General features: G+C 41.0%; 2 protein-coding genes across 3 annotated transcripts in view; one reads left to right on the top strand and one right to left on the bottom strand.

Annotated features, from left to right (window-relative positions):
• LOC308065781 (sulfotransferase 6B1-like) overlaps positions 1-10,570 on the top strand; it is a 117,587-nt gene extending 107,017 nt beyond the window's left edge. The window contains exons 6-7 of one of the 2 annotated variants that reach the window (XM_080392206.1): positions 337-523; positions 2,421-10,570. In XM_080392206.1, coding sequence (XP_080248332.1) covers positions 337-523; positions 2,421-2,539 — 306 coding nt within the window. In that variant the 3' untranslated portion in view covers positions 2,540-10,570. Of the gene's footprint in view, positions 1-336 lie in introns of both variants that reach the window. The other variant, XM_080392205.1, reaches the window with a different exon arrangement.
• Positions 10,115-24,235, bottom strand: CMAS (cytidine monophosphate N-acetylneuraminic acid synthetase). The gene is made up of 8 exons (XM_080392196.1): positions 24,037-24,235; positions 21,117-21,259; positions 20,719-20,874; positions 17,965-18,098; positions 16,574-16,668; positions 15,654-15,825; positions 13,718-13,868; positions 10,115-13,007 (listed from the first exon to the last, which is right to left on the bottom strand). The coding sequence occupies exons 1-8, from the start codon at positions 24,195-24,197 to the stop codon at positions 12,733-12,735; spliced, it is 1,287 nt and encodes a 428-aa protein (XP_080248322.1). The 5' UTR covers positions 24,198-24,235; the 3' UTR covers positions 10,115-12,732.
• Between the last annotated feature and the right edge of the window lie 1,565 nt (positions 24,236-25,800).

Below are 25,800 nucleotides of genomic sequence, written 5' to 3'. Positions count from 1 at the left end.
AATAAGCTACTTACACAGAAGCTGAGCTTTGAGTATTTCTCTATTCCCAGTGAAATAGTTCTGGGAGATTGCACACTTTACCTGAACTGGGAGAAAAACCATCAATGTAACTGTATTTGGTAACACATATCCACTCATTTCTGTGAGGATGAGTAAGAGGGGAATCAGGTTTACTGTACCTATAATCTACACAGTCCTATTACATGTTTAGCTTTGCTTGAAAGCAAATAAAACCATTACAAACTTGGTGTGTAATAAAAAGGATCACTTTTGGATCGGCTAGATGTCTGGTGATCAGCTCAGAAATATTAAAGCTTTGGTTTTCTTGTACCTCAGGATCTCCCTAAGATTGTAAAGGAAATCAGTTTATTCCTGGGTTTAAACATCAGTGACAATGACATCCAAGACATCTGCAAGAAGTCCTCGTTCTCAGAGATGAAAAGTGACACGGAGAAGGAGAACAGCGATCCCAGTCACACCGTTTGTGCGCTGACATCCGATAGGAAGCTCATTTTCCGAAAAGGTAAGTTCCCTGGCCTGGGCTTAACACAGCAGCAGGCGTGGGAACCCAGCAGTCCAGGGCTTTCACAGGCTGTAGTGACGCTTCAGGTCAGCCCAGCAAGCAATGACGGGATCCTTCAATTTGAAGCCATTGTAAAAATCACTGAGTTCTCTGGTAGCAAATGCTGATTTAACTAGAGAAGCACAGAGGTGTCTGAACAACAGCTTGACTAATATTGCTCTGTGGGAGCTTTTGAGCTAAAAGGAAAGGTTCACAACACATTATTCCTAATCTGTCTTTTTTTATCTAAAAGTTGACCACTCCAGTCTTTTACAACGTGTCCCCTCTGATATTACCTGCAAAGGTCACTTAGTTTACTGGAATGAGAAAGAGCGAGACCCGTTTCTTCCAAAGAAGACTGCTTGTAGCCTTTATCCTCTGTACCACCTCTTATCTTATGGAAACGTTCCTGAAAAAGGAATATGCTGACAATGACAACAAAAGAATGGATGACTTGGTCACCCGATGGCCTCATAGGTAGCCTTCAGACCTTGGCTAAGCTGAAATCTGTGGTAAAATCTTCAACAGTGCTTAGCTCAGATTTGACTTTAAAATACCTGCAGGAGCTGTTTTCTTGCTCCTAGCATTTGAGAAGCTTTCCCAGATTTGGATAATACGTAAACCAAAACCATCATGTTTAGATGGATTTTGATTATTTTTAACTGATTTTTGAACCATAATTGATAGTTTAAAACGAAGAGTTGTTTCCACTTTTATTAATCAAAAGATTTACAAATAAATGTACCATAGGGGAACCATATATTTTGCTAATTCAGAATGTTTTTAACCATGAGCTGAAGCAAATCCCAAAATAGTAGTCAGTAAAAAAACCCAAAAAAACAACTCAAACAAAAAACCCCAAACCCACAGAACCTCAGATACGCTTTTCTAAGCCAGTGAACTTTGACAAAGATGTGTTGAAAAATCTGAAAAATCCCAACTGTTTCATTTCAAAGTAGTTTGTTTGCAAATCCTGGGGTTTTAGCTAATTTCAGCCAATTTGCAGCTGATTTCAGATGGTTTACAGAAGATTGATATGTATATATTCTTCTTCAGGCTCTCTTTTCTTGTCCTTGCTGTCTGGAATACTATTTTAGCCAGCATTTTTGGGATGCAGGGTCTTTAGAGGATGCACATGAGGGGAAACTGTGAGCATTGTCTCATTGAAATATGTCAGTTTGAAAAAAAAAAAATAATATACTGGGTAACAGCTGAAACACTTTACTGAACACAAGTGTGTGTGGTCACTCAGAAGTAGTTAACTGCCCACTTAAGCAGTGGGAGGGACATTTCATCTGCAGAAAGCCCTGGAGATTAGGAGTGGGTGGGATTCATCTATTGGGTCATTCTGGGCTCCCTTCTTAGGAGTCATCTTTAGTCAGCAGAGACATGTGGCTGCTTTTGGAGCACCACTAATGAATTGATGGGGTTTAGATGTTGACTAGGATGAGACGGGTTTCAGCCAGCAAGTAACCATTTCCTCTACTGCCTGTGAAAGAGCCCAGGTGGAGACCTTTAACTAAGGTGCATCTGAGGTGCAGCAAGGTTGCCTCTCTGCTGAGGTAACTGGGCTCTTGGAACCCTGCTGCTCTTCATGTACCACTTAGTGTTGGTGGCACTAACCAAGTCTGAGGCTGAGGGTTTAGCAGCCTTTATGGATGATGATCCAGCTGCTTCCATCAGTCTCACCAGAGCAATAAACCAGTAACTTACGATCATGACCTACCGCAGAGACTATAGTTAATGTATTAATAATTTATGCAAACTGCAATGTTAACAAAACTGGGCTGCCTTTAAATAATTTTCTGCGCTATATGTTGCTAGTCTCACTGTTCTTTTTCTGCTCCTGCTCTCCTAGGTGCTGTTGGAGACTGGAAGAACCATTTCACTCCAAAACAGAATCAAAGGTTTGAGGAGATATTCAACGAGAAAATGAAACACAGCAAAATGGCAAAAAGTCTCACCTATGAGTTTTGACTCCATGTGAAGAACAATAGCCAGTTATCAACAAACGGTGGTAAATTCTGCATGGGGGCTCCCATTCAGTTTATAATCCTCCCAATAGGAAGGATATTGGGGATAGTAAAATTCTTACACAATGCCAGAGCTGAGTGCAGTTTTCAGCAGGCAGATGAATATGGTTTTACAGAGTCAGGTGTCAGACCCATTTTTCTACAAGCAAATCTACTTTATAATTTATTTATTTTTTTGCTCTAGAGGGATAGGAATGTACGACTTAAATTTGATTTAGGAATTTTACTCAAGACATTAAGGAAAAAACAAACCTGTAAGAATCTGAATACATACAAAGTCTAGAAACACATCATAAGAAAACAACCAAAGGTTTGACCCCAGAATCGCTCCCTCCCAGATCTACCATGATTTGGAAAGTGCTTAGCTTATCGGACTTCGTTATTGATACTTAAGTTGAAAACTGCAGCTGTACATTTGAAGATCTGGTTTGTTTATGAAATGTTTTTGTTTTGTTTTGTTTTCCCCCCAATATGTAGTTCTTTGCTGTAACTTATTTCTGGGTTAGGTACTGTATTGTGTTTGTGTTTTAAGTGCAACTGATACAAATCCATATAAATTTCTGCACCATATGCTGGAGAACTATAAATGCTTTGGGTTTTTTTTCCATTTGACTTTCTTCCTGTAAAATGCTTGTTTCCACTGTTTGGATGAGAACCATTTCACTTCACAGTCCTTGTGCGATAGTTCCACATCAACAGTTCCACTGTGGTAAACAAATTATAACTCCGAGACAGTTTAATCTGAACACACCTTATTTATTTACCCTGTCCCGGTAAGACAGATTTTCCAAGCATCAGTTGTCTGTGTTCACATCTGAGGGAGTGTTCTATGAACCCAGCAAAGATTTTTCTTCTGATTTATTCCATGATGTGTCTTCTGTCCACACCTTCAATTTGCTTAGTAGGCTGGCTTTAAGGACTTCTCCCCAAACTAGTTCTCCCCCAATTCCAAGGCATCAGCAGGCAGAAAAGACAGCAAAAACTGATAGAAAAGAAACTCACGCAGAAAAGCACGATTACTCTGCTTTGACTCCTCTGTGCTCTGAAGGTACACACCTGTAAGGCAAGCTCATCCTCTGGCTGTGCTGTTTCTGAAAAGATGAGGTATGGCTTCATGCACAGTCAACACAAACGCTCTCTCTGGCCACACATTTCACACTTGCCACACAGCTCTTTCATGTCATACCTTGCTTGTGCAAGCTGACATCAACACCTGCCAATTTTGCATCTGCACAAATGATACAGAACTGATGTGCTGAAGAGATCAGTGAGAGAAAAGCCTGTTCCGATGGCAGTCCCTTGCCATTTACCAATTCAACACAAAGGAGATGCTGCCCTGAGCACTTTTATGCAAATGACCCATTTGAAAACCAGAAGTCTGTCTGTATTGCTTTAGCCTTCTGACACTAAAATCACTCACTCTCCCTCTAAAATACCACAACCCCCTGTTGCCTTCCTTTCAGGTGTCATTCTCCCACTATTAGTAAAAGGCAAGAGATCAGCCAATGAAGATGTATTTTGCTTAAAGACTTTTTTTTTTTTTCCTAGCCCTTTAAGTATGCAAAAAAACCCAAAGGGTCCTTGGGCAAACAAAGTTTGCAAGCAAGTTTATTAACTGCATTAAGAAGTCTTTAGACAAGCTTCACACAGTGCAGCCACACCTGAGGTAAGAGTGCAGGAGCTGGCTGGCTGTAATACCCTAAGAAAACAAGCAGCTCCTGCTAGGAAAACTAAAGGGAGCAGGTCCACCCCAGGCACCGACAGCCCAGTGCACCTGCAGGCAGCACAGCAAAACTCACCAACGCCAGAGGTCCAGAAAGCTAGGCTGGGCACTGCCGATAAAGGATGGCAGCATGTGATGCTAGCTACTAGCAACCAGTGTCTTCCAGCAGTTACTACACTTACAGTTTCTTTCATTGTCTTTTCTCTTGCTGTCCCCACTGTGCTGCTACTCCCCCTCCCTTCCTGTGACTAGCAGAGAGATTACAACTGAATTTTGCAAAGAACTGTCAATCTGGCTCCACAAGTCATTTTGGCAGGTCATGGAGATGTTAAAACATTTCCAAAACTCCCATAGTAAGTTGTAAAAATGTCCCTTCCCCTCTCTGTTTTCTTTCTTTGTTCTCTGGCAGTTAAAACTTTTGGAGAGAAATTTCAGGCCTACAAAATATAAAAATACTAGTCCAAAATGTACCTAGACCACAGCATTCTAGGCTTGGAAGAAACAACGCCCTGTGCAATCTATTACCTATAAATGATTACAATACTGCTTTCCTATTCAGGTAAAACATTCCACCTTCCTGAGTAAGGGCACTTCTCAAGATTGATTTAATTAGAGAGGACAGCATTAAACATTTACGCCATCACAGCTGAGACAGGAGGCTTCTATTCGCTCTGGTTGAAGTTAGCCTGCTTTGCTTGCTACCAGACGCATCTGGCCTTTGGGTCAGATGAAAAAGAGAACAAGAGCATGTGGAGTGCCAGAACTTCTGTGAGAGTAACACATGAATTCCAGTCTCACTTCAGGGACCTCTCCCCTGAAAACATCACAACTATCTTCTAAAGCAGCGACCAGGGAAGAAAAAAAGGTGCTCAGGTAAGCATCCTAGCAACCTGACTTCAAGCCGCATTAGTTCTGATACAATGAGTTTGATGCCTAAAGCAGTTTCTTGAAGGAAAACGATGACTAGTGAAAAAAATCTCTCCGAATAGCTTCGGGAATGCCTTCTAGAAGGTGCAAATGAGTCTGGAAAAGTGAGGGGGGAAGAGCAGGCAGGGGAAGGAATCTGAGCCAGGTCTGGTACTCTTTGAAGCCAGGAGTCGTACAGGAAAATAGAGAAGACATAGGGGCAGAGGATCAATTGGTTGATTTCTGCACTGGGTCTAAGTAGAGCAGAGATGCTCTGGGGATCAAGACAAGACTTTACTTGTAACTACCTGTCAGCTGGAAAAGTAAACATGGAAGACCGAGGGAATTTCCATGGGGCTCAGCTTCATCATCAGCTGATGAAAGGAAAGACGGTCACTGACCAAAGCGCCAAGGGCACGCCTGCTACAAAGAGGCAGTGGGGATGGGACAGGAGGAATCACGCCTGACAGAAAGGGCCGAGTGCAGGGGGTGAAGGCGATTGCTGAAAGACCACGTTCAGAAAGGGGGAAAAGGACTGAGTGGCCATATCACTGTCACCAGTTCCAGCCTCACAAGTGACCACAATCCACCTTCTTTGAAAGGACCAGCAACCACGAGAGACAATTCTGCAGCAATTTCTCTATCGGACAGTCCTCCCCTTTTCCTCAATCTGCTTACCTGTCCTGCATACCACAGAGGATGAACTGGAGAAAAGGACAGTGAAAGATGGTGGGGGGGTATGGTGAGCCAATGCCCTTTCCGCGCTCCCACAGAAGAGATGTCCTTGGCCAAGCAGAGAGGAGCAGCAGCATCTTGCAGCCCCAGCAGGGAGCCAGCGGGAGCACCCAACAGCTGCTTGCGTGAAAAATCCAGCAACAGAAGAGCATAAAGTCACAAATTACGTTACTGTGCCTCCTTTTGGCCTCTTTCCAAAATGGTCCTGCAGGCCAAGGCTAAGCGGAGAAACAGCTGTCTCTGAAATGACTGGCAACCCCACAGCACCAGAGACAGGCCTGCTCTGGTGCAGGCTCTGCAGCCATCCAGGCTTTCTGCCAGCAGAAAGGGAACCAGCTCTGCCTCCGAAAGGAACAGAAATGTTTGTTCTTCACTGACATCTACTGACTGCAGTGCTTTAACTGCAAAGCAATGCACAAGAATTAGGCATTCATTTTTGCAGGATGCCGCAGGGCTCAAAAGTAGAAGCAGGCTCGGAAGGGAGTATCAGTCACGGGTCCGAGGGGAGCAGGTCTGTCTCTGGGTACCACAGGACTGCTTATGAAGTCCTCCATTTTTGACTGCCAGTGTCTGCAAGGATGTTCCTGGGAATGATCAATGTGCACCACTGAGAATCCACTAGCAGCTACAGTAGAGACAATGATAAGACAGGTGATGGCATTCATGGGTAAGCAAATATTGACACCTGGCAGTAATAAAAGTAGGTTTTCCTCTTCTGGCTGCAAGGCTTTTCTCTAAAACCAAGGATAACTGTGGTTTGTTGTTCTTGTGCCATTTGTGACTTTGGTAAAGCACTTAGACCTAATCCAACAGCCACACAGGTATCACTGTGCTGCTCAAACTGCAGTTAGTTGCCTAACTAAGAGGTACGAGGAATCAATCAGCCTACATTGCCTACTGGCTAAATTAAGGATTTACCTACAATAATAATAAAGAAAAGGTACAGCTGGACTTCAGTGGCAGGTGACTGAAGTGCAATAGAAAGATAGTTCATGTTTCTCTGTGCTATCCAAGCTCAGACACCAGTGACAGCAGCTTAATTGAAGCAGCCCAGGCTTGAGCTCCCCTACTTCTCAGCAGGGACATCAGTGCAGACGCAGTGCAAGGCAGATCCAGTTAGCTCACTCTTCTCTACATTGCCATGCACTGCCTGTAATTTTACCTTGAAAACCCCTACAATCTCTTGGCTTTCATTATAAATCAAATATGTGCTTCCCTTAAAATTTGAACAACAAACTTGGGGAGCCTTGCTCTTATGAGCTGCAAGGTGCTCAATGACACAATAGTAAAAATCTGGCAGTGTATGAAGTACACAAGAGCAAGAAGTAAAAAGCAGCATGGCTTGCAGACAGCCCACAGGTTGTTTTTTTTACAGTGAGAGGACTAGGGCTTGTCTGCGAGTCATCAGAACTACTGCTCAAAAAACCCGTTCATACTCCAGTCTGGTGCAAGTGTAGCTTCAGCTCCCTTAAGAGAACATGTGGCAGCCTTCATAGAATTGACTGAATCCAAAGACAGATCATGATAAACATTCTGAAGAAATATTTAAGTCCATTATGTCAAATGAATAGGGGTTTGTTTATATTTGTCTAGATCAGATTACTTCATCCCATTCTCCAGCTTTTTAGACCAGGCTTCACCTAATCAGTTACAACACTTCAGTTGGGCATCAGTGATCAAAACGATCAGTGACTGGTGACACAGCCCCTTCCAACTCGAGACCGTGCTGCTGTGGACAAGACATGACCTGGAAAAAAAGGTGGCAGAATAAAGATAGTCAAACTCTTACATGGACTGTACAGGCAACAAAAAGTTTTGCAACTACAGCCTTAGTTAAAAGTTACATCCCTGGAGAGACCATCTTCACATTTCATTTTAATACTAGTGGCCATACTACCTCAGATATATGTCACTTTAGTCCAGAAACTTGTCTGCAAGAGTATGTGAACAGGCCAAGCACAGGATATTCTCTCCACTATTCTCCCAACCTCCAAATACAGTTTGTCCAAGAATTTTCTAAGCAATTTACTGTTAGTACCTAGTATCTATCTTATTATCACTTGGGTGTTTCCCACACAAGAAGCAGGAGGAAGAAACCAAGGTTCAGAACCAGAGGAACCATATTGGGCGTCAGACTCATGGAACACATGGCCAAAGGCTCTTTTAAGTGTGCTGAAGTTTGTTAAATGTCCATAAGCCTCACCCAGCTTTGGAAATCCATGAGCTGCAAATGTTTTGAGGCCACAGGAAAACTGGAAAGCACTGCCAAATACAACATATATTCCTCTGGCATCTGCTTTTGGTTACTGCTAGTTTCTTCAGTGGTCTTTCCCTAGCTCCTGTCCCTCTTAGTTTTACAGGTATCTTAACACAACTCCCTTCAGTCATCCTTCTTCTAAAGTGCAGAATTCTTACTTGGCTATTGCTCACACTGAGCCAGATTCCTTCCTTTCATCATCCATGTTACTTTCCCACAAACATTTTGAGTGCTACCACCTTCTTAACATGTAAGAAACACACACAGCATTTCAGATACGTGCAAATGACCGATTTATACAGTGGAATAATTACTTTTATCCTTTTTTGTTCTATGCGCTTTTCCTAATAATCCCTAAAATTAAGTTTGCTCTTTTAACTGCTAGCACACAGTATTTTTCTGGATTGTAACCGCTCAATAGAAATGGATATTCTTTATATATGACATTAGGATTGTTTTCCTGTTAAGCTCATTTATTTTATATACATCTCTACTCAGTTTCATCAGCCCTGCTCCTTACTAACCTGAATGAATTGGTAGCATTGCCTCCACATTGCTCACTGCTCGTTCCCTTTAACACCTTTTCATAAACAATTAAAAAATCCTTCTATCTGTGAAAGGAAAACAATGCAACCCTTTCAGGGGAAGTGGTCTGTAAAGCTACAGAGGTGTGGGAGCCAGCATAACAGGACTGCTCCTAAATGTTTCTCCTTCCTCCAGTATCTAGCTCTACTAAACCAAAGCCACATACATACAAATGTATCTAGGATCAGAAACGGGGACAGATAAAACTGACTGAGAGCAAGAGAGAGACAAACCTATCGTCCAAGGATTTTTCAAACAAGTACCTTAGTGACAAGTTTTTCTAACTCATTTATGCATCTGGTTAATGCATAACAGTGTTTTTCTTTCACTGGATGTACCTTATTATTGCTCTTACAATGCTGGCATTAAGGATAATTAGTCCTGCTGGGTGTAACTAGACTCATTTGGAGTTACTTCTGGAAACAGGAAATAGTGTTTTAAGAGAATACTAATAGAAAATATAATTAAAACAAAACATTCCCACATGGACTCTTGAAAAACCTAGTCAACTAATGTGTGCTTAAGGTTTAAAAGTATTAAGAATCTGAAATCATTAATTATTATAAAATATCTCTGACCTCAAAAGGCTGAGTTCTGTACAATTCCTGTTGATTTGAAATGAACTAAGGTCAGAACACATTGGATCACCCTACAGGAAATAGCACAGAACTGGAGAGAAATATATATCGAATAAGAAAAAGATCAGCTGAAAATTAATGGAGCCAGAAGTAGGTAAGGGGCTAACCCCTACCCCTTGGGCCAAAGCTGGAAAATGTAAAGACAGTATGTTACTGTCTGTCCTTCTCCCCTCCCCTCAACTCCTCTGGCAAGAGCCACCAAACAGCCAAAACCAGCAGAGATCTCAAGGCCCAACCAAAATGGGAATTCTCTCTGAGAATATCCTGTCAAATAATTCTCAGTATGTTCTGCTCAATTTACAAGATTATTCTTCTACAGAAATACTGGGCTTGCTTTGACAGCTCAGAAGACAGAGATACGAATCATACCTTTTCACAAACACAGGCACAAAGCACGCAGCACTGTGAAACCAGCTATTTGAAAACATGGAACACAGGCAAGTGTAGAAGTTTATTTAAGAGAGTATAAACACACACAAAAAACCACTCAAGATTTGCCTCCAAGACCAGATTAAGATGAAGATTTTGAGTAACTGACTGTGTGTGCATGTGATTAACTTCAACATTAAATTTGATCACCTTCGTCAGGTATAATCCATTCGTGTGGCACATGAACTTGGAAGTATATGATTTACAGTATACAAATTCATCAGAAATCACCCCATAACCATCCTCTCCTCAAAAGACTAAAGAAAACTGTTTATTTCGAATTTCAGGTAATCAGCTATTTTTTCATAATAGCTTATTACAAATTATTACATAGTATAATTTTGCCAGTTTCAAAAAATTATGATAAGACAGCCCACATTATTGAATACTTTTTTTGGAATATACTAGGCAATTTAAAGTTAAAAAAAGAAAAAAGTGCTCAAATGGCCGGAAGAGATTATTCCAAGATTAGCCCACTGTAACAAAAATGACCACTGAAATCTAGTCTGAGCGAACCACACACCTCTAATGAAAACCAATCATGGTGCCAGGATATGTACAGAAATAACAGGCATTAGCAAAAGATACTACCCTTTTGAAGCTTGCCCAGGACCTGGGATTTCTCCTTTAAGGTGACTATCAGAATTACCCTCACTGTCTCTGCCTCCGTGACCCCTAAATCCTTCGTATGATTAAAAATCTTCTATAAAATCAAGAGGAGTAATTAAGACATCCCTCATGCTACTCTAATTGATAGTTAGGCTTTCCCTTGCAGTGCAGGCAATACAAATCTGAACATTTCAGGCAGCAGAGTGTGCATCCCCCATATCCTCAAACAGGCTTTATTTTGTAAATGGTCTCTAGAGCTCTTTTATTCTTCATATGCTTCCTATATGCTGAATGTAAGATTATACCACATTTTTCTAAACAAGAATTTGTCAAAGTGAAAACAATTATGTATCAGCTACCATTTCTTTCCGCTCATTACCAACATTTATACAAAAGTGTTTCTGCATTTACTTTTGATACATATAGAAATTTTGGGTAGAGACCCAATGTATATGCAGCACATTCGGCAAGCAGCTGAAACATAAGAAGAGTTCTTGATTCAAACAGTATGTTACAAACAGTACTGCCAACTCATATTTCTATAATTGCACATATTTGCATTTTTGCCTTCCCCAAGATAAAAGGACTGGCTATCAAGTTCATCACGGTCACACTGTTTAAAGCTATCTGTTCACACGAAACTGTTCTTGAAATTGAAGTCAGCAAGTTATGTGATGATGACAAGGCAAAGTAACACAGAACTTGGCCAATTCTAAGTGACGTTATCAAACCTGAATTGTTCATCCAGTCTGGACTTCTGAAGCTTTACCACACAGTTTATACAGCTGAAGTAATACACCTACCTATATCAAAGTCCACAGTTCTGTCCAAAATGTGGCTTTCCTATTACCAAAGTCCATGGTATTTATTCAGCGCAGAAGTCTAAAACCTCACTGAAAAGAAATACTTAAATAATAACTTAAAGCAATTAGTACAGTAAACTATTCACCTGTTAACCTTGCTACTGTGGACAGGTGGTGAAAGAATTTCAGTTTAAAATTTTATGTTGCAAAAGGAAGTAAACACAAAGTTAATCACAGGGCAATGTATCAGGTGATATTATATTGGGAGTGTCTATTTGGCAGAGAAACAATATAAAATGACAAGTTATTATTATTCACCTTAGTAGTAACTGCCTGTGTACCATGGGTATTTTTTATTTTTTACCATAACCCAAGACAGAACTCGACTTGCTGATAAATACTGGGACTGAAAACTGAGGCATATTTTTAGTCTCAGTTCTAAAAAATTTTACAGATACCAAGTTCTTTAAACAAGACATTGTAAAAATTGTATTTGCCATAAATACAAACATACATATACACCACCTTTAAATTAACATGCTACAAATAGCCTGAACATTTGTTTTATATAAACCCACAATCATCAACACTTTGGGTTGTTGGTTTTTTTTAAACAGCAGTTACTTTTCCATACAATAAAGATTTTTTTTTCTCTCTCATTAACAGTTGTAATAAAGCCTTCACAGAAAGAAACAGAGTTTCTGCAAAGGAAAGATCTCAAAGTTCATGCAAAATTTAACTTCAAATTTGGCAAAGCATTTGGGTTAATTTAATCACTTCAATATAACCCAATACAAACAGATTCAAAGAGGCACAATTCCAACTATCTTTTAATTATTTATGAGCTAAAAATCGAACACATGCTTAAGTGCTTTTCTTAACTAATAGTAGTATTAATTGATTTTACAGTAACTGACCTATCTTTTTAAAATATAGGAAGAAGTTTGATAGTTATTTTACACCTGACCTCTCCAGCATATGCTAAAACTCTTCTATACTAGGAAGAAGTCCTGTACAAAGCAAGCACACAACTACATCATCATGTTGACATATGATAGAGGAAACGTAAACAAAATGAGCAAAACTGACAATTTTTTTTTTGAAAATTACAAATCTGCATGTGATGCAAAATCATTGATCCCTGAAAATATTCAGATTGTGAAATAAAGGCACACCATTCCTGTAAGACAGCTGTAATGATTAGAAGTAGATTTACAGGACACCACCTTTTGCAGCATTCCTTCCATTGCACTTAAATGGCTTTTTAAATAATCATTAATACGGTTGTGATTATCAGCACACAATCATGAGTATCAAAGTGGGACCTTAAATTAGAGCAAAACATCTTTTTAGTTCTAATGCAATGTAAAAATTGAAAGATAAGCCATCTTTTGGGGTACAGACTTACTGAGGAGACAAAGGGAGGAAGAAAAGCAGGACTGACCAACTGTGCTACTTTTTTTTCATTAGTTCCTTATTTCCTCTCCTGCTGTTCTCATTTCCCCCTGTTTCCTTTCCTGCTGAACTCATTTCTTCCATTTGCTTTCTTGCAGAGTTCACTTTTTCTAACAACAGGAATATGTGTTCTGCAAACTCCCGGACAGCTCCACAGCCACCATTGCTTTTACAGATATAACCAGCAGCTTTCTGAGCAACTGCACAAGCATCAGCAGGCACACCACTCATGCCAGCTTTCTTCAGGCATTCCACATCAGAGTCTTCATTTCCTATCAAGAAAGATGACAGACAAGGCAAAACATCACAGAGGGGAAAAAGCGAGCAAGCTCAGTATTTTCCTTTGTACATATTGATGTACTTTTTAAAATTTGTATTCTTGCCATAATTTTCATCTCAGCAGCTCAACAGCACCTTGCACATGTGAGTCAGTTCTCAGAAAATGTTAGTGATACCTGTAAATGGTGATCACACTTCACACAATCTTCAGGCAAGAGAATGGTTCTTTTAAGAGTAGTAACATTATTTGAGCAACTGAATAAACATTTACAGGACTATACACTTAATCTGTCACTGAAAGTTTTCTACAGAATCATAGGGCTTTCAGTTTTAATTCTATCCATTTCTTGTTTCCATTTCAGAATATAATCTATACAATTTCAATCTGAAAAGAACTAGAATAAGTTCAAAATTGTGAGCTGTAACTGTATGCTTGTGTAATATCAAAAGCTTTCCTAAATCTCATTATAAAAGCAGCTAAGACTTCCCTTATCAAAGCAGACACTGATTCATCAATGCCTTTAATATTCAGATTGTACCCTAACAAGCCTTAAAATATGTACCTGCTTTTGGTAATTCTGTGCTGTGATTTGCATGTAAATGCCATTAAATTTAGTGTATTAACAAATGTAGCACTATGAAATTTATATTTGTGTACATTATACGAAATTTTATTACAAAAAAAAAAAAAAAAAGAATTTACCTAAGTAAGCAACTTCTTTCCAGCTCAAACCCATGTCTTTTTGCCAGTCCTCCAGGACTTGTAATTTATTTGTTGCACTAACTTTTGCTATACATCCCAGCTGCATGGCTGACAGCGTTTTTGAACAATCTCTTTCAGAGATGAGTCGAACCTATTAAAATAAAGTTAGACTAAGTTCTACGTACAATGAAATAAGACATGCAAGTTAATCTGTTTAACAAAACAGTGTAAGTTTTGCTCATAGAAGCTGTCTCAGATATTGGAAAAACATTGAATAACTGATTTCTTCAATCAAAACTCAGAGCAGAAGTGCTCAGCATCCAAAACCACATTACAGTCTTGATTTCCAAAGTTTCACTTTGGGAAAGTGAAGCATCATTCCATAGGCTTCCCTGAGGTTCAAAAAAAGAAATTTACATTAGTCTTTTTAAATGCAACATGTACCAAATAAAATACTGGATATTACAGTACAGCTGCATGCTGACTATCTAGTGCAATATAATCTAATTAAGACACAGTAGGGAATAAGAGAATTTCCAAGGAAGATTTCTGTAATATTTGCGGAAGTAGGATATTATGAAGTATTTTCCTTGACTCTACCTAACAACATCATTTTATTTAGAGTAGATTTCAGAGCATCAACAGAACACTAGAGATCGAAGTAGCACAGCACATTAATCTCTGAAGTTCATTCAGAACTTGAAAATTCAGAAACAACGCAAAACTAAGCTAACACCAGATTACTGCAGCAGTATTTTTTAAAATCTCAGACACAACACCTCCACATTTTCTGTCCAAGCTGTGGACAAGTTTACCTTCCCTAATTGCTTTTCAACACTAAAAAATACTTGGCACCAATATTAAGTACAGAACAGGAGGTGCACAAAGCAAGAGTATATCAGCATCATATAGCAGAAATACATGAAGTGCAGCACAAAGATCAGGAGATTTTTAATGAAATATTCTAAGTCACAGCAAGTATGAAAATGAGCTCCCACTGGCAGCAAAACAATGATTACAAGCTTGCTGCCCCAAGGCAGCAACAGCTGCATTGAAGTATGTCATGAATGTTTTGTGTAACCTGTTTTACATATATATATATGAAAAAATTAATCCTACAATAGAGACTCCAAAAACATATCCAGAGAAGTCTACTTGGGGTATAGCTGCCTTTGTCTTATCCATGCCTATCTCTGTCAACAACAGAACTGAGTTAAGGTTGTTGAAGGCAGCCTAAATCTGTACTTAGTACTTATCCCCCAAAACACTCTTCTAGCTATATCAAAGGTAGCAGCATAGACAGAAAATAGCCAGGAGGCTAATTTTACATAAATGCAAGCAAAGGTTCAGATCACCTGAATTTAATAGCAATAATAATAATAATAACGATAATGCAAGTAGCCAATCTGTGTTGTTTCAGTTTTTCATTTACACTGAATTCTTACAACTTCAAAGCATGGAAGTTATGCTTAGAACAACTATGCAGACAAAAGTGTTTGGGATTTGATTTCCCCTCTTTGCAACAATCATGGGTGATCTAGGATGGACCAACTAATTTGCCTGGGTATTTCTTCCTCTTCTATAGCTAAGAGGTAACAACATATCCCTGCTTGGTAAAGCTGATTTCTAATTAAGGAGTGTCTAGACTATACAGAACAATATAACCGGTGCTAGCAAAATAGCTACAGAATTTCTTCCCACATTTTTCCAAGACAAAAAGAGAAAGATGCCACAGCTACTGTAAACACTCAAAACAATTTTATTTTCCTCTAAGGGATCAGAGAACAACATTTGTCCCTACCCTGAACCAATGTATTACGCTGCTTGATCATTAGTACTCTTAAGCAACTTCAACTTACATGCTGCAGGGTTTTAGAATCTTTGAATGTTCAGGCTACATCAAACATAAAGCTTCACACTTCATAACAACACTTACCTGGATTCCTCTTTTCTTTAATAGATCAATACCAACAATATCTCTATAATCGTAGGAGACCATTTCCTTTCGATCTTCTGTCACATAAATGCGACCATTTGTCAGGCATCCATCGATACTGCAAACCAACAGCTTCACCTCTTTTAATGGCTCTTTGCCAAAATATCCAAAGCTAGATAAAGAAGTTATCTTTTTAGGTTCAAAGTCTTCACACACTCCAAAACCAAGTATTTTAACTATAACTGTGATCTTCAGACAGAAGAATCAGCTTTGAAATATTTTTTCTAATGTCTTTTCTCATCATCATCACCCTCCAACTATATTCTCCCTCTTCAAAGAAAAAAAAAACAAAAAACAGATCAACCTGAAAGACAGCTATGTTGTCCATTTAAAAATTAGGATGAGATTTGCTTCCTAAGAGGTTATGCTCTGTAGCATTTACCTGGGGCAAAACCAAAACAGAGTGAAAGACAAAAAAGGCACAGAAAACATACTACATTCCCATCCATTATTTCCTTAGAGAGGGGCAGATTAGCTGCAAAGAAAAGGCAGCTGGCAAGATGTAATCAGCTCATGCCTTCTACGTGAACACTCTTAGTGAAGTACATCAGTAAATATGGTCCAGACCTGGAAGCTTAGGACAAGTCAGCTGGAAAAGCCAGAGATGATGCTAACACACTGCTAGGGTATGGTGGGGCTTAGACTTTTCCCCAAGCTGAACTATAAAAAAAAAAAAAAAAAACCCAAACACTACATACACACCCCCAAAATAAACCATATAGCACATTCAGATGATTTCAGATAGGAAAAAATGAATTACCTTTTATCTTGATTACTTACATGACATACATTATGAATTCACATTCACTCTGAAACAATGAGCAACACCAAAGAAATAAAATAATGAAAAGTGCTTTTACCTCAACACTCTCTGCTCTGCGATAGGCCAATCAATGTCTATATCAATATCCACACTGTGCTCTGCACGCATTTCATAGTAGGCCATTTTACCACCCTAAGTAAAATAGAACTCATTAAAATTTTCTGCTTGCGTTAATACATATACAAAACTGTACAATTTAGGACCAAGTAGTGAAAGCTGAGTGTCTGGTTACACAGTGGTCACAATAGCTTATATAGAAGTGCGAACCATCAATAATGATGATTTTGCCAGTGACACAGAACCAAGCATTTAAAGGAACTTTTTATAAGTAGCGGTTAATAAGTATTTTCATTATACAACTAGATCAAGTGTGCAAGAAAGATTTTACACATTATAGTCATTACATTACACTAGGTCTCAATACAGTTCAATAGTAATACTGAAAAGTATTACTTAAGTATTTCCTTAGTATTGAGTATGATTAATTTTTTTTGTTTACTATCTACACAAAGACTTAACTGCAATTGGAGAAATATCCACCACAACCCCATGTAATTTTATAAAAATTAAAAGCCCTGATCCTCAGAGAGCTATTAGCCCAACCTTCATAGAATGTAGAATTCCACACAACCGTACTATCCAGATCCATTCTTGCAAGTCCACACAGAACCTGTTGGCACTGCATGGGTCTGTGCAAACTACAGAGACCTAAAACTAGTATCTCAGCATTAGTGAGATATTTGGAAAAGAGAAAAGAACCTGGTATTCTTAATGTACCTAGTAAGGTATTCCTATTAGAAATATGGAAATATCTACATTGGGCTTTTTTTCAGTTCTGCTAACAAATACTGGAAACAACATGTAAGATGGAGAACGTGTTTTGCATGAGAAAACTAAGAGACTATGCTTGTAGACAAAATGAAAGCTCAAGTAAATACATTTGTTCTGCATTATTACATTGGGATATAAACATCAGGAAGGGAAAAAGACGTTTAAGTTACAGTATAAAAATTGGCATGAGACTAAATTGGCCAAGAACACAAGTTTATACATTATATGAGAAGCCTATGACACTGCATGAAGGTCAGTTTCACACCCTTAGTAACACTAAAATGAATTCACTTACATCCTGCTGAACTGATGTGAAACTCAGTATTGTATTGTTTTAGGCTTAAACCTACATATTGCTCAAAATTATTTGCATAAATTAATTGCAAATTCACTGTGGAGGATGCTATTACCAGAACTGCCCTAGCTACAACTAGCCCTGTTAGGTTACAAATAATAAGCAAACTGTCCTGAGGTCAAAGTGCTGTTACTTCATACTAACTACATCCGAAATAGAACTACATTACTGAATTCAGAACCCTCTATAACAAAAGTAAAAGACATATTATTCTAAAGAGCATGAAGAACATAAGTACTAACCTGCAAGTAGCCTTTCTCAATCAAATGTCTCTTGGCAAAATAAAACGAGCCATTTTCATACAGCTCCCCAGGCCAATCTTGCCTCCGGTACCGTTTTGCCGGATTCAGGTTTTGAGGCTCTGTCATTTTGTTTTCTGTTAACAGAGAAAAATTACAAAATAAGTTTTCCAGAATCCCTGTTTGAGTGACTTAACTTTCTTTAAACAGCTGTCTGTTGAAAAATTACGGACACAATGCAAGTCAACTTCTTTTGTTATTGTCTCTCATTGCTTAGCTTTACAAAGAATCACTGAATTGCTTCTCATTCTTAAAACTGTGGATAACAAACTGGAGAACTGCCCTGCATTTCTAGCAGAGGAAAAGGAAATTTTTCATTCCAACTTTAAAAAAAAAAAACAACCACACACAACCCCCCCAAAAAACAGAGGTCATCTGCTCCAAAACTGGCTACTAAAAGGAGTAGGGGGGACACTCTCCTAAATTGTCCTTGCCAATGCAAAAGAAACACTACACACTTCCCATACTCCATCTCCTAGTATACAATAGGAAGAGGTTTAACTCCCAGCGAGGGCGAACGCAAAAACCGCATTCAGCTACCTATGTCTAAAACCAGGAATGCCCCAAATGAACTCAAGAGAGCTAAGAGGACCAATCTGAAATCTGGAAGGTGAAAAAAAACAGCATATAAGAGGAAATTTTGCCTGTGAAAACATCTTGGCACTTTCCCAAAATACTTCCTATTTAAGGATACACATTCAACTACTTACAAAAAGTTAACATAATCAGTGTTCACAAATAAACAAACAAGTGTCTTTGAATAAATATGATCCCAGAAGATCCCATATTGCTATCAATGCCAGTAGCAAATGCAGCAGAAACTGATCCAGGGACCAGAGACTTCTGTCCTTACGCCACCTAAATTCACATGCACAAAGCAGCTAAAATTCACCAAGTCTCACAATCTAGTAACCATGAAAAAGTTAGAGGGCATTCTTAAACAACCAAAACATCCTGATGCTTTACTATATACACACATCTTGTATTTCATAAATACACTAGAGCTTTCTGCTCAATGAAGTAAACATTTCCAGTCAGAGAGACACCTTTCGCTTTCAGAGTGCACCAATATTAAACCTTAACACAGAAGGAAAAACAGAAATATACATGAAAAGATACAAAATTCTTTTAATGTAGCCAGCACTTTAAAGCCATCTGGGGGGGGGGGGGGGGGGGGGAAGGGGAGAAAAAGAAAAAGGAGTACAATATTAAACTGTATAATGCTCCTGCAAATCACTGTCACCTGAAACACAGCACTCCTGAAAGGCCATTTCCTTATTTCCTTTTACCCTTAAGCTACTAATGTTTGCACAATGTGATCCTTGTTCTTCTCACATATACTCCTTGCAACTGAACGATTCTTTATCTCTTCCACATTAAAATATTATAGATGTCATTTTATACTAAAGAATTATCTGCTCTTTTAGGTGGGCCTTGAGGCTTTTTTTATTTTAATAACCACCCTATAGAGACTAGGTGGTACACAATCACTTCAGAAAGCCATATGGTACATCAAAATGAGATCTAGTTTTTCACAGATGTCCATTCTAGCATCTCAAGATGCAAAGTGGACCTTCACTTGGTTACCTAAAGCGCAACCCACAGAATCCTAAACTGCCATCCACGATTTTGACACTTCCCTTGTACTTTACGAACAAACTGTCATGTTATTTTTCCTCTTATGAGAAGCAATGAGAACGTGGAAGTTAGCAGCTTATTCTAAACAATGGCCAAACTTTTATTGCAACTTATCTCTAAAAAATCTACAAAGTTTCATTTATTTTGCATGCTCCTTTACAGCATGATGCTTTGTAAACTCCTGAAAAATTTTTCACCAGAAACAATTCATATCTCAACAGAATAATTTTAATGTCTGAGTAGCACACACATTTTTAAAAAATAAAAATAGCAATGTGACAGTATCTGAGCTAACCATTTTTAGAAAAAGCAGCAAACATTTCTGCTTTTATCACAAAGATATCAACAAAGATAACTGCATAAAAGTTCTTTGTACAAGGGCAAAAGGTACTTCTATAGCTACAACAAGGTACAATCTTTATTTGTAAGTAGAGTTCAGTCTTCAGTCATCTTGGCAACTGTAGCCAAGAGGCATATTTTCTCTGGGAAAAAAAATAGTCATGTTCTTCTGTATGAGCTAATTAACATGAGTTCAGTCCTCATGACTCAAAGGCAGTTTGCAATTTGACATAAGTCAGCAGCCAAATTAACAGGTTTGAAACAAACCCTAAGTCTCCAGGCTAACAGGTTGCCATCCAACCTTCATTAAGACTTTACCTCACACTATTTGTCATTCGTTAGGTACTGCATAGTAAGAACAAACACTTTTCTAGTTAAAACAGGACCTCAGTGTCATGTGTATATACCCATGAACACCCATCAAGCAGAAGTTAACACGTAAATTTTTGGGAGTCATATTTGGAGCCTACACAACTTAATAACATTTTAATTTTCAATACCCTATCACTTCTACAAAACAATTACAGAAAGACTGAGAAATGATCAGTAATGCCAAAACAGCACTACTTGAAAGGAATTTCTAAGCCTTCTCAGATCTCTCCAAGAACTCAGTCCCTGCCTCTGATATCACTTCCTAATGTAACTACCGTGTGTATGAAAATAAACCACTGGAAAAAAACTTGTTAAGTATAACTGTAACCAGAAACACATAAATATTACCTCCTTTTTTTACCTCGCTCCATCTAAATTGATGCCGTCTCACAACAGAGAAGACAGAATCAAACCCCTCCTTCTGGATCAGCTCTGCCACTTTTATGAGATCACTGGGATGTAAACAGGGAGACGTTGCTTGAATATTTCCTACAATATCAACCTCTAAAGAAAAACAAAGAGTTATGAAACAATGAGTATTTTTAATACACACAACTGCAAAGTGTGGTGTGAATGCAGGCCACAAAAAAAAGGGAGGGGATCGGGATCTTTCCAGCTTTTATTTACAAAAGGCTTTGCTTCTTTTTCTAGATAATAGGTGGCTTTACTTATTCTTCTAAATAGTATGTGCATTATCCCTCTGGGGCTACAACATAAAAGCTCAGCATATTTCATTACTGATTTACCATGATGATGGCTAAGAAACTCGGTGATAGCTTCTAGAGAAGTTGAGGAGTCCTGAGAAACTTCAGGGCTTCTGCGATGAACTTGAGCACCAAACTGCTTTGCAACCTTCTCAATTTCATCATGATCTGTAGAAACCCATACACTGTTGGCAGACAGCGACAAAAATTAATATAAAGAATAAATCCCAGCATTGTTGACTTGCCTGCCATAACCTAACCTGAACAACACCATGGCTTATGTAGGTACTACACCTTGATAGGAACTAGCTCTTATATTTGCATTAGTAAAACTATCCCTGTCAGTCCAACAAGCAGCCTTTAACATTAGGGATAAAACACACACATTCACTAGGCTGTAAAATCTCAAGCTTGGGTTGTATTTCAGTTTAATACTGTGGGGTGCTTGATCTACCTTCCATGTAGGAAGCTTAAGCAACATAAAATTCAGAAGTGTTACCAGAAAAATCCAGTGTCAGCACACCACAATTTGTTAGGCATGGGCTAACAGATCAATGAATTATGAATGGGTTGAATGAGGCATTCATCACTTAAGAGTTCAGAAACAAGGCTGACAACAGGTAGCACTGCCACACAGAAGATTAGCTTATTCTGCAAGTGTTTTAAAATGTATTAGGCTCCAAACAATTCCAGACAAAGAGCTGTTCGAGTTACAATCACATATGTTTTGGCACAGAAAAACCTTCAATACTGGTAAAGCAAGATTGCTCAGGGATAATAAACATTTACAAAAGGAAGAGCCGAGTCTGAATACTCATGTGAGGATAAACACTGGCTGAGCACTGTGAGGCCACTTCCTACATCATTGTGACAAAAAAGCATGAGATATAAAAACAAGAACTATGAAAAACAACCCTTCTCTCAGCCACGCTGGCATTCTCAGTGTGCTACACATAGCAAATGGTGCTTTAGTTAAGTTTTTTCACCCAAGACATCATGGGATCATCAAAATAAAAACATGTATGACAGTGACAGCAACATCAAGTCACACCCATGTGAACAAATGCAAAAGAGGTATTTTCCATAAACTGCTTCAGGCTGGTTACCTTAGATGTACACTCCCCACTCAACTAACAGAGCTTTCTTATGTAACATGAACCCTGTTGGCACAGCCGTTTCAAAGGTGACAAGAAAAACCTAGCGCACTTCCATCTAATGCACCTGTTATGCCTCAAAGTTAGGCTGCATAACCCTAACTGGCTTCCTGTTGGGTAAATTCAGATGCCAAATAGAAAATGAGGAGGTTGCTCAAACCACCATATCCACCACAGGTCATTAAGCAATGTGGATTCACATGCATTAAGTAATTATCAGTAATCTAGGTCAGAAATGGTTTTGACTGGTTCTTTATTAAAAATAAAACCAAGTGCTTCCTCTATTTTTCAGAAACAGTAAAAAAGGTTTTCCAGACAGATAATGGTACAGCAGCTATGAGATACAGAAGGCTCACGCTTACTTCCAGCCCTGAATGTAGTTAGGCGACATTTCCACTTGACTATATCAAGCCCCTGCTCAGAACATAATGGAGTAGGTTAGCACTGGGAACCTGCACCTCAGTATGCTACATACTAAGGGCACAGTAACCACACACTGGTTGTAATTAAGTTAATCAATACATGCGTAGAAAATTCTCCGTTCTGCTCTGGCAGAAAAAAGAAATTTGTAACATACATATTCTCAACACTAACAACATACTTGTTTTTATCTAGCTCTAATTATTGCTACCAAAGCTTTGTGCACTTTCCCACAAACTGAGCTTCTGTTGTGTGTTGCATGGGCACACAGTTATTTCCTTCCGTTCTTGTGAGATTGCCTCTGACACGCTGTGTTCAGCTGTGGCCTCCCTGATACAAGAAAGAAAAACTGGAGAAAGCCCATCAGAGAACCAGCATGCTGACTGGGGCCTGGGAGCACATGCACGCCAGGAAACACTGGAAGAGCCATCTCGATTCAGTCTTATGAAGAGAAGGCGATGGAGTGACTTCGTTGCTGTTTTCAAGTACCTGGTGGGCAGGTAGAAAAATGAAAAATTTTTCCTGGGCGAGTCCAGTAACAGGACAGAGACACATGCCGCAAGAACAGAAGTACCAATTAGATAAAAACCAATTTTTCAACCATGAAGGGTATCAATCACTGGAACAAGTGCCCAGAAAGGCCGTGGGGTCTCCATCCCTGGTCTCCTGCATGCGGTCCCAAGCAACCCTAGCCAGCCCAGCTTTGCACAGCAGCTGGGACCCGATGACCACCAACCCAAGTCATCCCGTGGTTCTGTGATTCCCAGGCCCAGCACTTTCATTTAACACAGCTATCTTAATAAAGTAAAAATGGCAATGCTTACTGGCAAACATTGCAACTAGTGGCTCCGCACCACGAATCTGCATGACTTTAGTGTCAAATGACTCTGTTGTAAGACTTTGATTCCTTCAGGCCTTCGCAGCCCTCCCTCACCAGGAGGGCCCGGCAGGACTGGTGGCAGGGTGCGGTTTGCTCGGCCAGCCCCGCCGGGCCCTTCGCCTGGTGCCGCGCTGCCGGCACCCCTCGCCTTCGGTGAGGGCCTCCCGCCACACACCGCCTCCCCCAGCAACCCAGCGGGGCCGTTCCAGCGAGGCCAACGCGGCCCTGCGGGGGCCCAGCCGCTCCCAGCGAGGGCCTACCGCTCCCAGCTCGGCCGCGGCTCCGGCCCCAAGCCTCGCAGCCTGCCAGGGAGAAGCCAGCTGGGAGGGCAGGGCTGCCCCGGCAGCCTGCGGCGGGCAGAGGCCGCTCCCCACAGCCCTCCCAGCTCCGCGGCCCCTCGGCACGCCCGCGCCGGGGCTGGGGACCAGGTCCCCCGCTCTGCCCGTCCCGGCGCGCAGCCCCCGCTCCCGGGGCGGGAGGGGAGAGGGGGCAGGCGGCGCATGCGCACCTGTGGAAGACGCCGGCGTCGATGGCGGCGCGCAGCACCCAGCCGATGAGCGGCACCCCCGCCAGCAGCTTGATGTTCTTCAGCGGGATGCCCTTGCTGCCGCCGCGCGCCAGCACCAGCGCGGCCAGGTGGGCGCGCGAGCCCCCCGCGCCCGCCTCCATGCCGCTCCCCTACCGCCCCCCCGCCGCCGCCAGCCGCGCGCCCGCCCCCGCGCCGAACGTGCATGCTGGGAAGCGTAGTCCTCCTGCTCCTCCTGCTGCCCCTCCTCCCCCTCCTCCCCCCGGGCGGGCCGCCGGCTCTGCCGCTCCTACCTACGGGAAGGGCTGGGGCGGGAGTGTCGCGGGTGGAGGTCGCTGGTGGAGGGCGGGGGTCTGGCACCCGGGGGGCACCTCAGTTCTGGGGAGGTGGGGGTGAGGCGCCCTGCCTCCCGCCTCTGACGAGCGGGCGCCTTTTTGGCACGGGTACCCGCTAAGCCCTGTCCTGGGCGGGCGCGCCCTGTCTTCTGAGGTGACGCTCTCAAGGCGGCGTGCAGGGTCCCTGACGCCCTGCGCCGGGAATGTGGCCGGGTATCTCCTTCATACTTTATGCACGTAAAAACAGGCTCGTCAGAGGTGCTGCTGCGTTTCCTGCCGGCACATACGGCGTGGCTTTAAGTTGGTCAGCACTGGTACGAGGCTCTGAGCAGGCACTGCAGCCTGTATCGGGAGAGCTGCACAAGCGCCAGGCGACGGCATTCGGTAGTATTTTTAGTCGACCACCAGCATAAATCCTCAGAACTTCAGGGGAGTCTCCTGCCTCCCGCCGTTCCCGCCTGAGGAATCCCGCCAGAGGGCAGAGCAGCCCCACCGCAGCAGCTCTGCCGGGGAGGGAAGCCTTCCCTCAGCTCCCCGGCTGTTGTGCGCCTCCTGTAAACTGTATTAAAGCATAAAAACACTTCATGTTCAGTTACAGGGATTTACTTGGAGAAACCGGATGGACAAAATAAAGTAATGCAGTGTAAGGCTGCACAGGAATTTGGGCTTTAATGTAATGTGGAAATGGAAAGTAGAGGCCGCTGAACGGCATCCCAGTCAGTCCTGGAGACTCGGCGTTTCAGTCCGTAATGTAAATGTATCACATGCCGTTCACTGGAGTCATCCTCAAGTTATTTAGGATGTGTTGGGGAGCAGAGGACCTTATCCACCACTGCCAAAGGAAACGCTCCCAGTTATGTTCAGCTGTAGGCAGGCATTTAAGAGGAATAATCACAGGGGTGTGTGTCTGTGTTTTTGAAGTGGACCTCTATTCAAAGAAACCCAGCAGAGATAGACAGCTTGCTCTTCTACTGTGCAGATCAAGGCAGCACTTTTCAGGCCTCTTTTTTTCAGATGACATTAAAACCAGTAGCCATAAGCTGCTAAGCACCATATCTCTTGTAGGCCACTTCCCATGCACTTAATTTGAAATTTTTTTAACTCTAGAGCTTCAAGCCTTTGTCCCATCTAAGTTCTTACCTGTTTAGCACTATGCTTCTGTCAGAGGTTGCTGTGCCTACAGCACACTGGGTTCAACAAAACATGTGCCTGACTGTGAAGTCTGGTGGTCTTGCTGAGAGCTGCCAACTCTGCTGTATGGGCAGGAATCTCCAGGAGGGTCTAAAGAAAAGTGTTGTCAGGGCTAACTTCGTAACCTGGCACAACTTAGTTCCTAACTGTCAATCCTTTTAGATATAGGTATGACAAAAAGGAATATCAAATGCCTGCCAAACTTCTGAAAAAGCACAAC

Source organism: Falco punctatus (assembly GCF_963210335.1).
Source record: "Falco punctatus genome assembly, chromosome: 6".
Classification (NCBI taxonomy): Eukaryota; Metazoa; Chordata; class Aves; order Falconiformes; family Falconidae; genus Falco; species Falco punctatus.
The sequence above is the reverse complement of the archived record's forward strand: the minus strand, read 5'-3'. Positions and strand labels throughout refer to the sequence as shown.